This window comes from Myiozetetes cayanensis, unplaced genomic scaffold (assembly GCF_022539395.1).
Source record: "Myiozetetes cayanensis isolate MyiCay16 unplaced genomic scaffold, myiCay2020 scf32, whole genome shotgun sequence".
Taxonomy (NCBI): domain Eukaryota; kingdom Metazoa; phylum Chordata; class Aves; order Passeriformes; family Tyrannidae; genus Myiozetetes; species Myiozetetes cayanensis.
Genome location: NW_026087544.1, coordinates 5,082,543 through 5,096,237, shown reverse-complemented (window position 1 = coordinate 5,096,237; position 13,695 = coordinate 5,082,543). Strand labels below are relative to the sequence as shown.

The window sequence follows — 13,695 nt, the reverse complement described above, 5'->3', positions numbered from 1 at the left end:
GCACTCACCCCGTGGTGATGTCGTCATCCTCCGTCAGCGTCTTCCCCATGAGATCGCTGTCGCTCATGTACCCCGACTTCAGCTCCACATCGTCGGTGTCCAGCGCCTCGACCAGCTCCAGGCGGGAAATGTGGCTCAGCTTGCTGGGGCTGCGCATGGGCATGGTGTGCGAGTAGTGCGCCCGCTCCCCGTGCATGTACCAGCTGGGGGTGCCCTCGGAGCGGCACGTGCCCCCCACCGACGGCGCGTCCCCCGCCTGCAGGCGCGGGCTCGACTGCCCGTAGCGCCAGGACAGCGGGGAGGAGCGGTTGGAGAGGCTGGAGACGCTCCGGGGGTTGGCTTCGTCGCTGTCGTAGCAGGTCATCTCCAGGGAGCTGCGAGGACGGGGGGATGGGGCGTTAGGGCAGGGCATGGGGGGCAGTGCAGGTCCCTGCCCTGCCTCACCTCGCCCCAAACTGGAGCTGCAAGCACTCAGAAACCAAAACTGCACACTTTGAGGCAGCCAGGGCAAGGCCGGGAGTGGGGGCACAGGGACATTGGTCTGGGCTCCTTCATCTCAGCTGGTCCCCTCCTATCCTTCCTGGTGACAGCCCAGTGTCCCCCAGTTCAGGACCCATTGGGACACCCACAGCACCAGTGTCTAAGTGCTGCTCTTGTCTCCCCAGGGACAGTGGAGCAGGATATGAGGTGTGATAGGGGCTCTGTGCCTCCCCACAGCCCCAGTCACCCCACAAAGACAATGCTCCACCACGGCCCTGCCCACCCACCTTGGAGCAGAGCCAGGGGTGCCACCAGGGCTGGTAGCAAACACGCCCGGGAGAGGGGTCAGCACCATCCCAGAGACCAGCCCTGGCCCTGAACCCCAGTTGTGCTGAACCCCAATAATAGGACACCTTCAGTGAACCTATGGAGAGTGAACCCCCACAGCTGGGCAGGAGGGGACTCCCCAAGACAGGACTGCCCGGTCCCAGGGGCTGCCCACAAGCACAGTGCTCTGCAGCCGTCCCAGAACCCATGAGTGCTTCAGGAACAGGGATTTTCATCACTCCCCACACCCCTCGGGGTATATTTTAGGCAAACAGTGATGCTGGGACTAAATTTAGGCACCAAAAATGATTACTTCTTGGAGCAGCTTCTTGGGAACCCACAGCCCTCAAATTGGCTCCAAACGCTACTATCAGCAAATTATTCCCTAGCTTGGATTAAACGTTCCTGCAGGAGCACCCAAAGCCAAACCCTGGCTGCAGCACTGAATCTAAAACAGGGAACTACAGAAAAAAAAATGAGGAAGTTTGTTAAAGTGGAACTAAAAGGGGCAGCTAAAAGGGCTTTGTTTTTGTCGGCAGCACAAAGGCCGTTTGAGGATGTGCTGCCGGTGGCTCGGAGCAGATGCCAACCACATCTCCGAGCAGGAGGAACAGGGTTCAGTTCTGGGCCCCTCATGACAAGAAAGATATTGAGGGGCTGGAGCCTGTCCAGCAAAGGGCAACTGAGATGGGGAAGGAGCTGAAGCACCAGGAGCAGCTGAGGGAGCTGGGGGGGCTCAGCCTGGACAAAAGGAGGTTCAGGGGGGACTTTCTGGCTCTCTCCAGCTCCCTGACACGAGGGTGGAGCCAGGTGGGGGTTGGGCTCTGCTCCCAGGGAACAAGAGACAGGAGGAGAGGAAACAGCCTCAAGTTATGCTAGGGGAGGTTCAGGTTGGATACTGGGAAAATTTCTTCACAGAAAGGCTGGTCAAGGCCCTGGCACAGGCTGCCCAGGGCAGTGATGGAATCACCATCCCTGGAAGTGTTCAAAAGACGTGTGGATGTTGCACTTGGGGACATGGTTTCATGGTGGACATGACAGTGCCAGGGGAGCAGCTGGACTCGACGGTCTTAGAGGCCTTTTCCAACCTAAATGATCCTGTGATTCCATGACTCTCTAAGCCTCTGAGGAAGCTCACACAGCCCTGCAGCTGGGTGCAAAGACTGCCAGGAACACAGTGACGTCTTTCAGGAATCAACTTGCATCCTAGTGAGGGAACAGCAAAGGCTGAGCCCTCAGCCACTGGATGAAGAACACAGTGAGGAGAACAAGAGAAATTTGAGGAATAGTTTGTGGAAGGAATAAAGAGAGAGCCCAGAGTGGCTACAGGACACTGGCAATGCAGGCACACCCAGAGGATGGCAGATGACATCTGAATTGGACAGACTTGTAGGAAGTGTTCCCAAGAGCAGAATGAGTGGGTATGTGTGTAATTACAACGTACCAGGGAAGAGCTGACACAGCTTTAGGAAAGGAAAATCTGGCTCACAGCCATGAAGGAGCTCCTGGAGGAATGCAGGGAGCTGCTGAGGCTGCTATGGGCTACCAGAATAAAACAAAGCTTCCAAATAAATTCAGGTCCTATGGGACAAGAGGGAAGATCCTCACATATTTAAGTTCTGATGAAAGGGACAGAGTGCAGGGATAGGGATCCCTGGGCTATCCATACCCATTTTAGTCCGTGGCAGGGATGCAGCTGAGGCCTCCACCATGTGATGTACTCAGAGCTCATCAAGGAAAGGAAGTGATAGTGAAGAGTCAAATCCCACCAGCAATGCTAATTTAATCATAATCACCCTTAATATCCTTGCCCTATTTCCCTAAGACCCGAGCTGATGGAGGATTTCCGAAGGAGCTGAGCGCTGGGGAGAGGAGGGGGGTGGAGTTTGACACCGATGAAGGTGAAGAGAACACAACACAGCCCTGGCTCGGTGTGGGCAGTGCCAGGCTCTGACCCAGCTCCTGTGCCAAGCAAAGAGGTGGTAGAGCTGAAATGGACAATCCCAGCAAATAGTCAGCTCGGGGAATATTGTTATGGTCCCGTGCAAATCCCTCCAACCCAGTGCTCTGCTGCTCCTGGCTCAGAAAAGATCTGGGAAGCTCAGCAAGGATGAGCACAGATCTAGAAATTTTGGGTGATGAAAAGGGAGATGAAGAGGCTGCTTCATCCTGGGCCAGACTGATCGAGGGGCGACACAGGAAGGTCTGTAATGGTGAGAGGGGCCTGAAGGGTGGGAGGAAGCTGCAGCTTTTTGTCCCTCCCAAGACAAAAATCAGGATCGAGGGAGACCACGAGGTGGCAACACACTCTAGGAGAAGGATGTTCCCGCATCCTCACTCTCCCGACCGGCTGACACCCACACAGCCTCTGCAAATCCAGAGAGGAGCAGAAACCCTGCGGGGGTCTCAAGTGAGAGACCCAGAGGGACACAGGCAGTCCCAGGTGTGGTCAGAGCACACTGAGTACACACACTCTGGTTCCCCACACACTGCTCGCCCTGTCCCCAGCACTGCCATCCCCTGGCCCCACTCTGGGCAGGGCAGCCCAGGGTACCCCACCTCTGCTCGTGGGCTCTGGCTGAGGGTTCCTCCATCATCATCCTACACAGGGCAGGGAAACTGAGGCAGGGATGGAGCCTCTGGTCCAAACCTGGATGGGCACAGGGGACACCCTTACCTCTGGTGGTCCACTTGGGGTCACCCAACCACTGGGAACACACCCACCTCTCTCTGGCCTGTCATCTCCGCTCATTGACACCACTTCCCAGTTCCCAATGTCCCAGAGCACTGTCAGGGACAGGGCTCTGACACAGTCCCACACATGACACCCCATGGATTTGGGGGCTTCTCTCCAAGCCTCCCTGCACAGGGTCCCCAGGACATGGGGCACAGCTGATTCACTCCCATCCACATGGCCCTCACCAGGACCAGAACTGCTTCCCAGCTACCCCGGGAAGGACACTGATTATGGGGAAGGGGTGATGGGAATCCAGTGTTGGAACCTCACCTGTGAGACACCTGAGAGCCCCTCAGGCTGGACATGGTCTCCTCCAGGTTCTGCCGAAGGTCCAGCACATTCTGTACTGTCCTCTTCCTCTGGGACTCGGGGTCTGTGGACAGACAAGGTGATGGCTTTAAAGGGAGGGAGGGAGGGAGGGAAGGATGGATGGATGGACAGATGGCTTTTGCCCATGGCCATGCCCACCAGCCCTGGCTCTGTCCACCAGGAGGGAACAGGGCAAGGCTGGCACTGGACTGGAGCTGCACCACCCCAAAAGGCCACTCCCAAGCGTGCAGCTGGGATGGGGATGTCCGGTCCACAGAGGTGACAGGACAGGACCCACAGAGGTGACAGGAGGCCAACTACAGCCAGATGACCCTGAAGCACTGTGACCCTGCTCCATGGGGCCATGCAGGAGCAACAGTCCTGAAATAACGTCCCCAAAGCTGCCCCTGTGTCACCCAGGCGCTGGGGGTGTCCCCCACCCTGGGGACATGGGCCCAGCAGGGCCAAAAGGGTGTCTGGGAGTGAAGGACACCAGGTCTCACTCACAGAAAGGTGGCTGCTCCTGCAGAGGGCTGGGGCAGCCACGGGGACTGAGCCCCCATGGGCACAGCCCAGGGTTGGGAATCCCCCAGTTCTGGCTGCCCTGGGGCTTCTCCAGGTGTGCAGACCCACAGCACAGGTGTGCACACAAAACACACAGCCACGTACCCCCCAAAATCCACATGTGCACACGCATGTACCCGCACCACAACCGCTTGTGCACACACGTGCAGATACACACAGGCATACCCACACACATGTGCACACACACCTGCACACACAGCGTGTGCACCCCTCCCAGAGACACCTGCACAGATGTGTGTGAACACAGACACCCACACAGAGGAGGGGGGTCAACCCTGGCACCGCCCTGGCAGCACTGTGGGCTCAGGGCCGCGGCTCCAGCCCCTGTGTGCCCATCCCGCTCGCGTGCACCCCGGGCACTAACAGCCATGCCACTGTGGCTTTGATCCCCGATTTCAGGCCTCTCAGCTGGGCCTGCCATGGATCCGCAGTGACAGCGGGAGCCAGGGACACGGGATGTGGCTCCTCCTAACGTAACGTGGCAACCAGTGCTTCAGGATTTGAAACGGCACCGTATGAGCTGCAGCGAGACGGGGACTGGGGACACTGTCAGCACACACCCCAGCCACAGGGACACAGGGACAGGGAACACCGCTGGCACACACCCTGGCTGACAGGAACAGGGGACTCTGATGACACACACCCTGGCTGCAGGGACACAGGGACAGGGGGACACCAATGGCACACACCCCAGCAGCTCCCCACAACAGCACAGCCACACAGCAGTGCTCAAGCAGGGCTCGTGTCCCTTGTCCCCATCACACACCGGCCATGCCACAGGCAGCACCCATGGGTGATGCTGCCCAACCCACTGGCCTGGGCAGGAGCACCTCAGACCAGTGAAGCGGCTCAAATTTACGCACGAGCCTGGAAGGGTGTGACAAGCAGGAACAGCCCCGATGAGACGGGTTCAATCAAGCAGGTGAAAGCCAGTGTGGATGAGGTAAAAGGGCTGGTGAGCCCACAGGGCACCCAGCGTGGCCAGCACACTCCATCACTTAAAGACACCCGGCCCTGCATGTGTCTGATCACCCCAGTCCAGCTCCCAGAACCAGGCTCAGCAGGACACAAGTCATTATTAACTCATTATTAAATCTCCACTGTGGCCCATGCACGTTGGAGGAGTTAATCAAAGGCACGGAGGCTCCAACTGGTCCCCAGAGCCACAGGATAGGGATGCACAATCAGTCCAGGCAGAAGGATGGAGCTGAGGTGGCTGCACACATGGAGCCAGGGCACAGGGAGGCTCGAGTGGCCCTCAGTGCTGGAGGCAGCACCCACCCCACTCTGCAGCCAGGGACAAGGGGACACTGTGCCCCTGTGGTGGGGCAGGCAGAAAACATCATGTTGACACCTCAAAGTTGTCAGACCCCGCCTGGGTTGCCTGGAAAGATGGATTTTCAGGCTTGAAATGGCGGGGCAGGAGCCTGCATCCAAGTCCACAGCTGTCACACTGCAGTCTGTAGGGCAGTGGGAGATTTGGGAGGGGACACACATGTGAACCCCAAGGAAAAGCAATAAAAGAACCACCAGTGTCCCCAGGGAAGGACTCAGCACCCTTAGCTCCTTCCCCCTGGCCCCATTCGGTGGGTGCTGTCACCCAGGGCCCAGCTCCCGCAGCTCACACACCCAGGCAGAGCCGTGTCCCTGCACCGGGGCAGGGCAGAGCGCGATGGGATGAAGAGCCACTGTTGTCCCCTGGCGCCAGCAGTGGCTCTCACCCCCTGCCAGCTCGACAGCGTGCTCCTCCCAGGCATGGCTCCCTCCCAAAAGCCAGGCTGCCTCCCCCACGGCCACCCGCAGCCATTCCCCCAGGCACGGGGCCAGCGCTGGGGCCTGGTGCTGCCTCCTCCCCGGGCGCCGCTGCCAGCGGGGCTGCTGCAGCCATCCCCATCCAAGGAGCAGTGGGGCGAGCCCGTGCTGTGTCCCCAGCTGCCCTGACTGAGGGGCCAGCACAGGGGTGCCACCTCCTCTGCACCGCCTGCAGCTGGGGCACTCACGGGGAGAAACAGCATCCCAGGGCTCAGGGACAGGTGTTTGAAGGCAGTGGCACTGACCCGCACCCCCAGCTTCACCCCGTGACACCACTGGCCATCCAAGCCTGGATGACATCACCCCAGTTTTCGGGTGACAGTCCAGGTCACTCTGGACTCCAGGAAAAGCAGCAGCTCTCACAAAGGAAAGGGCCAAACCGGGACTGGAGGAGCTGCTCACCCACCTCTGGCACACATCCCACTGCCAGCACTGAAGTGCCACTGTCTGTCCCTGCAGTGCTGGCCAGGCAGTGACTCCAGGTCCCTGCAGGCTGTTCCCCAGGGACAGCATGGGGCTGGGGGCTGGCTCAGGGCTGGCCAAGTCACCACATGCGGGAGCTGAGTCGAAACCGAAGCTGCTGGGAGAGGTTGGAGTGTGGGAACAGCAGGAGCACGCTGGATTCCTCCCTGCATCGATTTAGCAAGCTTGCACAGCCAGATGTTTCCAGCTGTTGGAACGTGGAGCAGCAGAGAAGGCTCAGTCTGTGCCGTGGTGGGGTCAGTCGGACACCCAGCCTCAGCCAGGCTCATTTTCCGGGCAGCTACAGCTGAGACATGTCCCACAGCGTTCCCCTCTCCACAGGGGCTGCAGGCTCAGGGACTGGTGTCTCCCCATCCCAGCTCTGGCCTGGCCTGCAGGTCCTCAGTGGTTCCCATTGCTCTCCCAGGCTCTGCCTATGCTGTGAAGGGCTGGAGAAGGGCGTGGTGCTGTGTGCTGTGGGTCTGACTGTGACCTATCCAGAACCGTGGCTGGATAAGGCCAGGGAGCTCCAGGTTGTGCTCATGTCCAGCCCTTCCCACCACCTCCCAGAGGGAGTGGTGACAGCTCCTCTCTTCGCATCTTGGGGCACAGCCATGGCCCTGCAGACGGGCTCTGCCAGCGTGGCCAAGCACACCAAGGAATGAGGAAATCATCAACTCCAAACGGCTCTGACAGCTGATTTCAAAGGAGCATGTGGCCACCAGCTCCCACTGGGGCGAGGCAGGGCTGCGTCCGTGGGACACGTGTGGCCCATGTGCCTTGGCACGGGAACCTGCGTGTGTGTGTGTTTGCATCATTCCTATGTTCATGTGTGGGCCACATGGCAGCAAAGGCCTGCAGAAGGTGGGGAGGGGGGCAGTGCACGTGTGTCACCTACGCTTGTGACCTCGCACATGTGCCCACGTATGCAGGCAGGGGGACAGCAGGACGTGACACCAACACAGATGCACCGTCTGTGCCTGTGTTCATACACTCAGTGTATGAACTCACTCACATATGTGTTTTCTTGCCCCCCACGACCCAGCTGATCTCGTTTCAGAAGATCCAACCAGGAAAGGACTCCTGTTGACCCAGTAAAGCAGCAAGCGGGAATTCACTGGGAAAGGCCTCGTGGTGTTCCTGAGTCATTCCGGTGGGCCCCTATTCCACAGTAGCTGCAACGAATTTCCCCAGGCCCGGAAACATTTTTAACTGGTTGCTCAATTCCTTCCAGCGCATTGAAAAATCCACTAATAAACTCTGCAATAAAACCCATTCTCGAGGGGCCAGGAGCCTCCTCCAGCCCAGCCGCGCTCCCCGGCTCCACGAACCCTCGTGCAGACACGCGCTGCTCCCTCCATCTGCCCCAGCCCGGGCTCCCAGCCCCGTTTGTGAATGAATCAGCCCAGGCAGCATTTTGCTGGTTATTTTCCTTGAAAACCCTCTGCTCTGGCATTCGGAGCCTGCCCAAGGGGAGACCCAACACCCCGAGCCCGGTGTGAAGCTCGCTGAGCCCTGCGGGTTCCCCACTTACACCCCACAGCCTGCGATTCCATCACCGGCGTCTTGGCTCACCGACAGCAGAGTCTTTCCATATGGAGCAAATGGCTTTATCTTGTATTATTACATCCAGCTCTGATTCCCGCTCCCTGGGGCTGGGTAGGGGGATGGTCGCAACCTGCAATCCTTCTCCTTGGGGCTTAGCTGTCTTTCTCACCCCAGCAGTTCCCAAACAGATGAAACGAGCAGTGGAGATGGCTAGTGGGGCTCTGTGGGGTGACTGCCATGTCCACAGTGTTCACTTCCACCACTGACCTCGTTTTTCAGCCCAGCCCCATCCCTGCAATCCTTGCGTGCTCCCCTCAGGGAGGTACCAGCACCCCCAAACCACCCATCTGTTTCAGAAGATGCCCCAGGACACTCAGGCTGGCAGAGCACGTCTTCCACCCTCACTCACCCTGGGCGAGCAGCTCCCCCTTTCCTGCAAACCTGTTGCCCCACCCAGAAGGCAGAAGGTTCATTAGCACTCCTGGTTTAATTGCATTCATTGGTGTGAGCCCAGGGCTGGCTGCCAGCCCCACATCCCCCGCAGCGGTGCAGGAAGAGGGTCCTGCTCCCTGAGGGGCAGGGACAGGGCTGGGAGCACTGTGCCATCCAGCACTCTGCTAACAGGGCACTGAGGTACCCAGATGGCTGACTGGTGACTCTGAACCACCCTAGGTAGGATAGGGACCAACAGGGAAAAGCATGGCCACCCTTCCCTGGATGAAGGCAGCAGCCCCCAGGCTGGAGGAGCCAGGGATGCTGTTACCCCGGGACATGGAGGGACAGCCTTTTGCCATCGGGGATGGGGGACATGCAGAGGATGCTGCAGGTACCTGAGGTCCCCATCCATGCCTCCACCAGGGCGGGCCAAGCTCTGCACGTGGTGCTGCCCCACATGTAGCCCTGTGAGGCTGAGGGAGGAGATTTTACACAGACCAGGACATCCTGTGCTTGCCCTTGGCCAAGGGAGGAGAGGCCAGGCAGCAACCACTGGGGGAGGCAAGGGGGTTAAGAGTGGGCAGCACTGTGGGGACAGCGTGTGCCCCACAGGACCTGAGTCCTGCAGGGAGCCCCTTCATGAAAACACAGCCAGAGCAGGAACAGTGACAGGACCCCACTTTGGCACGGCCACCCCACCTCTCTGGATGGACCTTTCTGTAAAATGTGATCTCTCTGTGGGAGGCTCCAGGGGTGGCTGCAGCAGGGGAGGAAGCCAATTCCCTGCCTGCACTCCATCACCACACCATGCCCATCACTGCAGTCATCATTACTGCCATCATCCCCATCCCCATCACTGCCACCTTCCCCATCACCACACCATCTCCACCACCACCACCATCATCCCCACCATCGCCACCAGCGCAGGCTGGGGCAGCCCCACACTGTGGGAGGGAGCCACCATCTCCCCAATGGCAGGTGAGAGCAGACAATAAGCAGCAGTGCAGCAGTGACAGGCCGGGACTTCAGCCGAATCAGCACTTCGGGGGCAATCGTGGCTGCTAAGCCTTGTGAATCGCTGCTCGTAACAAGGGCAGGGCTGGGAGACCTGGAGTCTGGACCCCGTCTGGCTCCAGTGAGCCAAGCTTTTAAAAGGGATTCAGACTTTCTCAGGCTAGAGCAGCCATAAATCTACTTAATTGGGTCTCTCCCATACACAAGTTTCCAAGTGAACCCGCTGGAGAGATCCAGGCCGGGCCTCCAGCCCATTCGCGGGTTATTCTTTCAATGGATGCTGCACTTGGCCCCAAACCACCCCACCTGCACGTCCAAACCACAGTTCCTTTTCCAGCTCCAAAGCCTCTAGCTGTTCAGTGTCTCTGCATCCCACCTCTGTGCTGATCTCTGTTCCCCTGCACTGATGAGCCAGAGGAGTCCAAAATCCCCCGCGTTGGGACAGACCCTGCTCCTGCACATGGCACTGCACATCCCAGTGCCACAGCTGCCTCCAGAGCAACGCTGAAGGAGCTGGGAGCATCCCAATACCCCCATTCCCAGCACTGTGGGTCTTTACAATAACCCGTGGAAGTGCCTGTGCAGCTTGGGAAGGAGGGGGATGGCAGGTGGACTGCATTCATGCTCCAAGGGGTGCCACGAGCCTCTGGACACCAGCACACACAGCAGCAGACATACACGGTGACATTAACTCCCTGCTGACAGCCCCACGGCCTCGGGCACATGGAGACAGCGTCACCAGCGGTCACTGCACCTGGGGTCTGTGCTAAGCTGACAGAGCGGGGTCAGACGGGTCATGCAGCGCTCTGTGCCTCAGTTTCCCCCAAGAGCTTCCTGTTGTCCTCAGGGTTCTGCATTATCAGGGTGTGCCAGCACCATGCAGGCCCCCAGCATGGCACAGCTGTGTCCAGCCTGGGGGTTTCAGCACCGTAAATGCTCCACACATGACACCTTCCCCCCAGCCACCAGCAGACATTCAGGGCAATGCTGCAGATCCTGCACAAAACAAAACAAAAAAAAAGCCAGAGAGTGGGGGAGAGAGGAAAAAAATAAAAACCAAACCCCCAGGGTGAGGCAGAAGGCACAGCCAGGCCCCGGCGCGGGGGCCCCGGAGCAGCCGGCGGCAGCGGGTTCACGCTCCCCACGCATCACCAGACGCAGGTTGGACATTGTGGAAATTCAAAATTCCAGATGGCTCTTTTTGGGTGGTTTTCTTTTTTTTTTTTTTTTTTGCCTTGCCTCATTTCCAAGGCAACAAGACTCCCTGTCATCTGCCAGTTGCCATAGAGATTTCACCTGATTCTGCTTCAGCGGAAGAGAAAGCCGGGCTCCTCTCCGCTGCCGAGGAGCCACGAGCCGCGACCGCCTTCAAACTTACTGGGAAAAAGCGGAGATAAATGGGGCTTTATATGAAGGAGGCAATGGGCTGATTCAGAGGATCAAAGGAAGGAACTGCGGGTTTCTATAGCACAAATCATCCCTTCACTTAACTGCTTCGGTGCCCTCCAGATGTGCCCTACATCTTGGGGACGTCGCCAGCCCCCGCTCCAAGCTTTGCCTGGTGGAGGAGGGGGATGTGGGAGCTGGGGGAATCCTGCACCCAGTGCTGACGGCATCTCTAGGACCGAGCTGGGTGCCCTGCAGAGAAGGGAGGGCACAGGGCTGTAACAACCCTCCCTCGCTGTGCACAGCCCTTCTCCAAAGCCCCCAGGCCTAGAGAGACAAGGGGAGGACAGGGCAAATGCAGGAGCAGCCGAGGAGGAGAAGACTCATGGGCAAGGCTGGAGATGCCCACGGGCTGTGTTCAGCTCAGCTTGGCTGCCATGGACACAGGGGTCAAGCACTGCAGACCCCCAGGGGAGCCACAGGCAGCCGTCCACAGTGCTCGCTCCACATTAACACTGGTGACATCTCAACAGCTCCATCACTGCTTGGGATCATCCATGGAGAGGTGTGGATGTGTCCATGCTCCAAGCCCCAGTGTTGTTCCTCCCAGACCCATTTTCACCCCAGGCCCCACAGCAGCTTCACAACAACCTGTCCCCACCCCAGCACAACCAGGCAGACCAGGACCAGGTACATCACTGACACTCCATCCTGTACCACTGCACATCCATCCCCTTCCTTCTCCCATTGTTCTGGGAATAAAAACTCAGGTGAAAACCCAGGGCCATGGGGATTCACAGGTTTTCCTATGAGCAGGGCAGCACCCCAGCCCAGGTATGGAGAGACATGGCTCAAGGTCCCCAACCTGTGACAGCAGCCCTTGGACTCACAGTCAGACACCCCAAATCAGCAGATCTGATGCCCCCCTGCCTGGGGGTTCCCTGTTGCTGAGGACAAGGGAGAAGGTCCCAGGTGCTGGCAGGGTGCTCACAGGATGGCAGTCACCCTGGGTACAACAGGCCAAGGTCCCCACACCCATCCCTGCCCACTGCTCCCTGCTGGGCACCCAGGCCTGGCTGAAAGGGCATTTATCAGATCCCAGAGCCTGTCCCCACCCCAGCCCATGTCCCTGCACCGGGGCAGGCAGGGAAGGGCCCAGCTGGGCAGCTCTTGGCTTGAGTTGGCTCCGTTTTCCAGGAGAACAGTCATTAGCAGAGCCAGACTCCCCATTCCCAGCCAGAATACGGCCATGCTTGGGGAAGCTTTATATTCATGGAGACAAACAACTCACATTTGCTTTTTAACTGTTGGAATTGCACCCACTGGGACGGCGCAAACAGGGAGCCTTTTGTCCCCCTCGCCTTGTGACTGCGAGCTTTGTGCAGAGCAATGCGTTGCAAACACAATTCTCCCCGGCCTCAGCTGGGCTCTGGTAGACACTTGGTCTGTCTGTCCATCACCAGATCAGCCAAAGAGTCCTCATGTGTCTCCAGCAGGAATGTAAAATGTCCTCCCCGGCTTCCCTGCCAGCTGCAGCCTGTGGATTGCTCCACACTGAGCAATCAGAGCCACCCAAACAGACCCAAAATGCAGCCGGCGCTGGGGGCTCTTCAGCTCCCAAGTACCAGGGGTGGTCACGTGGAGGGGCAGGAGGCTACGAGTGGCAGAGCTGCTCCCTGGGATTACAGCTCGCCTGGGAGCAAGGAAGAGCAGCTCCAAGCATGGAAAATCCCAGCATGGTACGGGCACAAAGAGTAGCTCACCATGAGCCTCCAGGGAAGTTGACGCAGTCGCCCCACAGACAGGGAGTCTCTGGAGACCTCCAACCCACTGCTGAGCTCCTGAATATTGGAGCTGGCACTTCCTAAGCTGCTGTGGGCACCAGTGCTGCTCAGAGCTGTCACTCTGGACAGGGACAAGGGACAACCCACCCTGAGTAGGATATGCCCTTGTGGCTGAAGCCCCGTCCCAGTCCAGCAGCACCAGCCAGGAAGGACCATCCTTCACTCCAGAAGAGCAACACCCCAGCAGTGCTGCTCCCCTCCAAACCCTCAGCTTCAGGAAGGGGCTCAGCAGTTCAAGCTCGCCCTGGACTCTCTGCAAAGCCCAGGGGACACCAGCCACAAGGATCCGGCTGCAGCAGCACCAGACCCCATGGAAGGTCATCAGCCATTGCACGAGAGGGTCCCCCAAGAGCCCCTCGAGAGAAGAGCTGGGTCAGGAGGCAGAGCACCTCGGGGGGCAAACCCAGCTTAACGAGTTCCAGGCTCGTTAGTGGATCTATTGTTGCCACCTCCCGCGGGAGGAGGGAGATAACCCAGGCTATTTTTGCTTCCATCTGGGGAATCGTTTTCCCCCCAACGTGTACTGCCACAATGCTAATTTTTAAGGCTGATGATTAATTGATGTCAGGCTCAGTACGGGGCCGACGGATCCCTCTTTCCCGGGAGCGCCAAGGGCAGGGGGGACGTGTTTTGACAGATGTCGCTGGAGCCGCGTGTGAGTGACGTCCTAACAACGGAGCAGAATAGGAGTCATTACCATGGAAAGCCCTGGAAATGGGAAGGGAAGTGCCTGCACGCGACCTCCGCGCCCCTCCT

The 13,695-nt window shown here is 58.7% G+C and overlaps 1 protein-coding gene across 3 annotated transcripts in view; it reads right to left on the bottom strand.

Annotated features, from left to right (window-relative positions):
- NAV1 (neuron navigator 1) overlaps window positions 1–13,695 on the bottom strand; it is a 58,672-nt gene that overhangs the window by 25,563 nt on the left and 19,414 nt on the right. For all 3 annotated transcript variants that reach the window (XR_007630218.1, XM_050327098.1, XM_050327099.1), the window contains exons 4-5: window positions 3,815–3,917; window positions 9–374 (exon numbers count right to left, since the gene is read on the bottom strand). Coding sequence is in view for 2 of the 3 variants with exons in the window: in XM_050327098.1 (XP_050183055.1) it covers window positions 9–374; window positions 3,815–3,917 (469 nt within the window). In the remaining variant the exon portion in view is untranslated. The remainder of the gene's footprint in view (window positions 1–8; window positions 375–3,814; window positions 3,918–13,695) is intronic.